This window comes from Solanum tuberosum, unplaced genomic scaffold (genome assembly GCF_000226075.1).
Source record: "Solanum tuberosum cultivar DM 1-3 516 R44 unplaced genomic scaffold, SolTub_3.0 scf00085, whole genome shotgun sequence".
Classification (NCBI taxonomy): domain Eukaryota; kingdom Viridiplantae; phylum Streptophyta; class Magnoliopsida; order Solanales; family Solanaceae; genus Solanum; species Solanum tuberosum.
The window spans coordinates 1,516,433-1,522,392 of NW_006239014.1; the positions used below are offsets into that span (position 1 = coordinate 1,516,433).

Here is a 5,960-nt window from a genome sequence, read left to right on the forward strand (position 1 = left end):
TTGTGAGTATGATTCACTAGCTATGCTCTCGTGTGTTTTTCACTTTTGTGGGTGGATCTCTAGTGGTGGATCAGAGGTACCAAATCCTGAGATATTCTCTTGGTTGAGTGGGAAGATTGGGAAGATTTAGTTATTTCGAATGACATAATTGGTGTTGTCTTGGAGTTGTTAAAAGTATTTTAGTGGTTCTACATGTACCACCTTGCTTATGATAGTTCATAGAAGAGCTACCATGTGTAATTATGGTTGTCCGACAATCTTAGATTCATCTAGTCGGCGAGATCATGTATTGATTATGTGTGGTTGAATGTGGGGATCAGTGAATCCAATTCTACTATTCTTAAGAGGTAAACTATAATTACTAAATCTAGCATTTCGATAGTGTTTCTAGAGGGTTTGTATGCTTAGACATATCCCTCAATAAGTATCTGATGTCTAAAGACCAAATTTTGGTAACTTAAGCTTATGGAAATTTATGTTGTGAGAAGGAGATGTTTATAAGAACTATGATTGTTTGAGTATTATGAGTGTGTGTTGGTTGATTCAAGTTCACTTCTAATTATAACGAGTATTAATTTGAAATTTTATCATACTTAAGTGCTAAAGGATTCGTCTGAATGATTGCGTCAAGGTCCTTGATAACATGTTGAGACGTGTGTACGATTAACTTTGGTGGTTGTTGGGAATCATTTTGTTGTTTGTTAAGTGTACATAAAACAATATTTATCACTCGAGTATTAAAATGACTACATTTAGGCATTGTATGGGAGGATGTATAGGTATTCAATTGGTTGGCTGGGACGAGGATTATATCATAAGGTGAGACTCAGTGTTGTTAAACAAGACCTTCGGTGTGAGGAAGAACCGATTGAAATTCTTGATCACGATGTCCGGAAGCTAAGGACATGCGAGACAAGTATCCCCAGTAATTCGACGTTTCAGATACTACTCTACCCTTACTTTAGGGAGTCCTCCCTAGTTGATCACTCGGGGACGAGTAATGGGTAAATTGGTATCTATTGTAACGACTTGATTATGTCATTAGGGAAAAGCCAATGAAGAAAGAATTGGGGCCAGAAAACTTTTTCATAGTAACTTGAGATTTCCTAGCCTAGTTCAGATTTGGACAAAATCGGAGCCAGTGAAGTCTAGGGAAATATGGTAGCAATCGGGTGACTTATTTATGATTTTGATTACATGATTTGTTAGATAAGTGGTTAAGGAATCTGTACGACTTTACGGAATTGAATTCGGGTGAGTAGAACTCCCGGAATCGATCCTATTGTGAACGGTATTTTTTGAGCGTCATTGGTTAAAGGTGTGTTGTGAAATGGGGGTTTTGGAATTATTAAAATAGCTTAGTGGTTTCGTGCAAGCCGTTGGGTCGGGATTTCTACCGCCAGGGCGGGGCTGCTGTAGCAGAGTAACGACCGTTGTGGCGGATCTGACGCGACTTAAGGTCGTAACTAAATCCCAAAACATCTTTATTCTGTGCTTTTTAACTTTGAGAGCTAGGAGACGACCCCAGACGAGTTCTTAAGCATTTTTCACCATTCTTGAGGCTAAAGGTAAGATTTTAACTCCCTGAATCCGTGTTTCGATCCGTAGAACTTAGTTTCTTGGGTAATTATCGATGGGGGAGGGTTTTGATCTGTGATTTATGGTGGGAAAATGCCCTAATTGGGTATTAGGATCTTGGGTTTGGTCTAGGGTTATTGGGTTTGTTATAATCCGAATAATTAAACCTTTGATTATTGATCCTTGCGTATAAATTGTTGTTTGTAGACCTAGAACAAGCGGAAAGAATCTGGAAAGGGTAGAATCAAGTTTCTTAGGGATTAAAGCTTTGTTCAAGGTAGGTGATGGTTTTTATATCATGTTGTGTGATATATGTTTGTACTTGCTTCATTATATTGCATGTATGTGAGTGAACGTTGCATTATTGATCACACTAATCGTAAATAGGTATGAACAAATAACTATATGCCTTGGATCGCCTCTTGATTGTATGATTATGAGAATGTACGTTGTGATTGTGAGGGTATCACGTTTCGGTATGCTAACAGTTTGGGTGTGGGTTCCATGAGAGGACCATTAAATTGAGTTCCGTGAGAGAACCATTGAATTGTGTTGTGTATCTACTTGTGATGATTACGTTCATATCTAATGATTGATATTGGAAGACTGTATGTTGCTCTAAATTGATAACCAATGACTTTCAGGTTCTAGGGGTTGTTCTTCCGCATTAGTTTGGTTAGTTGTTTGTAAAGAAACCTTGGAGTTTATGGGGACTTCATTTTTATAGTCATTTAAACATGGTTCCCTATCTTTAAATGTCTTAGTTTTCATAAAATTTGTTTGTATGGGTTGTAGTAATGGTTCTCCCACCGAAGGGTTTGTGTGGGTGCCAATCACGGCGGTCTGAGTCGTGACAAAATTGGTATCAGAGCCCTAGGTTCGTTGATCTCATTGTACCAAAACGAGTCTAGTAGAGTCTTGTGGAACGGTACGATGACGTCCGTACTTTTCTTCTAGAGGCTATAGGACTTTAGGAAAAACTCAATTCTTTCTACTCCTTCGTGCTATAACTTGAATCCAATTGGTATTTGTGTAATACAAATTGATATCTTTCCTCCTTCACTCTGTGGTCCGAACTAGAGCAACAAAAGTGGTAACATCATCACTAGCAAGAGAGGATGTGTATAGACTACCGACAGTTGAATAGGGTCACCATTCAAAACAAGTATCAATTGCCTCGGATAGATGACATTTTTGACCAATTGCAAGGTGCATTGATTTTCTCTAAGATTGATTTATGGTCTGGTTAACATCAGTTAAAGGTTGAGGCAGTTAAGAATTGGGTTCGACCAAGTTCTATGATTGAAAAAAATAGTTTTGTGGTTGTTAGTCTTTGAACTAATGAATCCTTAAAGATGATTTATCCATTATATTAGTTAATTTGTCAAATTTTTCCATATCGAGTAAATAAATTAATTTATTGATAAAAAAAACCATCTGACATGAAACTTATCATGAAATAATTCATTTTAGATGCCTCAGTAATTGAGATGTATGATAAGAAAATTTAAAGAAGAATTAATCAGATTACGCATCATGATTTTTAAAGAAAAAAATCTTATGATAATTTTGTTGTATATCATTAGTAGATGAATGTAGACAAAATTTTATGAATTCATAAATAGAAATCAGAGAGCCATGATTTTGAAACGAACACACGTACTTTATATATTGCAATCACACACTTATTTTTTAAACGAACACACGTACTTTGTATATTGCAATCAGAGAGCCATGATTTTGAAACGAACACAGGTATATGCATATAAATATAATCTAACAAGAAATACACTACTTAATAATTTAATTGTTCATTCCACACCAAAAAACATTTTGTGTTCCTCCAATGCTTGTATTGCGTTTGGAGAAAGGCAAATCTCAAAAATAATACTCCCTTCTTCTAGCCCAGGTGACACATCAATTTTCCCCTCCAACATGTTTGACACCCCACCTCTCTGTGCAATTGGCTTTCCCCAACCAAAATCATACTCGTTAAAATTGAATCGCGGAGAGTTGTGCAACATAAAGTAATTACTTGGCAAATCACCCAATTTTGTTACCTCTGGATCCTTCATCCAATTCTCGTATATGCACTTAAACTTTTCATGATCATGAGAAGCAATCATCTCATTTATTTGTAAAGCAGCCCATGCGAATCCCCCGTGCTCCAGTAGCTCCCCTGTTTTCACCGTTATGGTAGCAGGGTAAATTGCATTTCCAAAGAACCCTTCAGGTAAAGGAGGATTCAATCTTTTCCTCATGTCAATTGGTACCTCAAAAGTAGTCTCTTCGTTGTGATCCAGATTACGACAACGTATAACGGATTGCCAAACATGAGCCAACACAGCTTGAAGAGAAGATATTTTGGTGGTTTTCATTTCAAGATTAGCCTTTGCTTTTAGTTTGGCTATACTTTCTTTGGTAAAATGAAATATCTTTTCTTGCAATACTGGTGGATCATGTGTGCTATTGCTATTGCTATTGATTCTTTCATTTGGTATGGAAATGCGATTAGAGAAATTGTCAACTTTGAAAGGGAATTCATCACGTTTCAAAAAGGGGATTTTTGATATGACATTATTAGAAACCAGAAGATATCTCAGCCCAAGAACTATAAAAATGCCAAAAAGATGATCCGTCAAGTAATGCATGATTAGCCGTGCATCCAATGAAAATGCAATCAACAAGCTCTGTTACTTGCACACTTAAAAATGGTTTGGATGTAGCCTCTAAATTTCGAACTCCATTTAATGGGAAAAAATCACCTACCACATGTGGAACGCACTTTGATTGATCCAAGATGTCGTCAACTGTAACACCATCAGCTATGGCATGATTGAATTGAACACCAGCATCGTTACACTTAATGAAGAAAGAAGTGGCTCCACTCTGCTCTGTTGTTGTGACCGCCCCAAGGCGGCCACAGAATGGAGGGAAGAAATCCAAAACTCGAGATAGTGAAACTCTAAGATGATCAATCAAGGAAGTGGTATTGGTTGCTTTTGTTACTTCTCTTACTTGTTGAATTGTAGGCATGTAACAGAGGACTCCATCTTGACCATACTCAATTTGAAGCTCGAGAATGTCCCATGGTGTCAACTCAATTATCTTCAATCAGACTCCTTCCAGCACCTTTAACCGTCCATGTTGACATGATTGATACCTTTGAGGCCATAGCTTGAGACCTACAAGTTACAGAGGAATTAAGATTACTCTGTTCTCTTTATAAGATCCAACAACATTAAACAATCATGCAAGCTTTGATGATTGACAAAGTAATATGAAATATTAAATGATAAACTATTTTAAAGACAGTGAACAAAAATCAAGGAACAGATAATACTAATTTCTCATAAAAAGAATCAACAAGTTTGAGTCTCACTTAGTATAACTCTAACTCAAAAAGTTTCAGTTGATGGGGAGTTCATAGTGAAGAGAAACCGTGCTTAAATAGACTTAGAGGAGGTCATATACTTATGCATTTCAACAAAAATAACTTTTAGCGGTAATAAATAGATACATTAATAAGGACTGCTAAAGTCTTTACCGGCAATAGTTAAGTGCAATTAGATCCAATGTCGCTAAAAGCTTTAGAAACATATACAAAGAGTGTTAATTGCAGTTAATTAATTACCGCTAAAGATCATTTTGATATAGTGACACAACAAAAATAAAACTAATTAAAAAAATTGGAGCCTCATATTATAACGTGTTATGATGAGTATCAATATATAAAAGAGATAAGGTCAAAAAACACATTTAAATTATCCCTTTTTTGAGTTTCATACCTAAGCTATTGAAAGTGTGAGTTTCATACCAAGTTACCATTGCTACTTTGAGAAACACACATCTCTCTTTTATTACACTTTCATCATGGTGTGTGCAATACACTCTTTCTTTTATTTAAATAAATTGTGTTATGATCTTATAGCAATCGTGATGTACCATAAATAAATGTTATTATTAGTACTATAATCAGAGGTGGATCCAGGATTTAGAGTCTCTGGGTGCCAAATAGACTCATCGCCTAAATTAACTTTATGTTTGATTCGAATTACTCGTCTTTTCGAATTTATAATGACAAATCAATCAATAAAATAGGAATAAACATGTATAAAAAAAAGTGCTTGTACGCTGTTTACGAAAAATTTATGTTGGTTCATATGTTCATTTGTCACAAATCAATTAAAGATAAATATATTAATATTAATTTTGATTAAAAGTCAAATAATTACGTATTTAAAAAAGAGTTAAGCTAAGATAAATTAAAATGTTTGTTTTTAACCTCATACAAAATCAATTGTATTATTTTTAGGATAAACATAAATAGTTATTAAATTACTTGTCAATCAACAAAATACAAATATAATTAACCAATTTTT

At 35.2% G+C, this 5,960-nt stretch overlaps 1 protein-coding gene across 1 annotated transcript; it reads right to left on the reverse strand.

The window, feature by feature from the left end:
• Positions 1-3,343: 3,343 nt before the first annotated feature.
• LOC102606194 (uncharacterized acetyltransferase At3g50280-like) lies at positions 3,344-4,689 on the reverse strand. Its single transcript, XM_015308614.1, has one exon. It carries the CDS (start codon positions 4,227-4,229, stop codon positions 3,390-3,392), a length of 840 nt encoding a protein of 279 aa, XP_015164100.1. The 5' UTR covers positions 4,230-4,689; the 3' UTR covers positions 3,344-3,389.
• Positions 4,690-5,960: the final 1,271 nt, after the last annotated feature.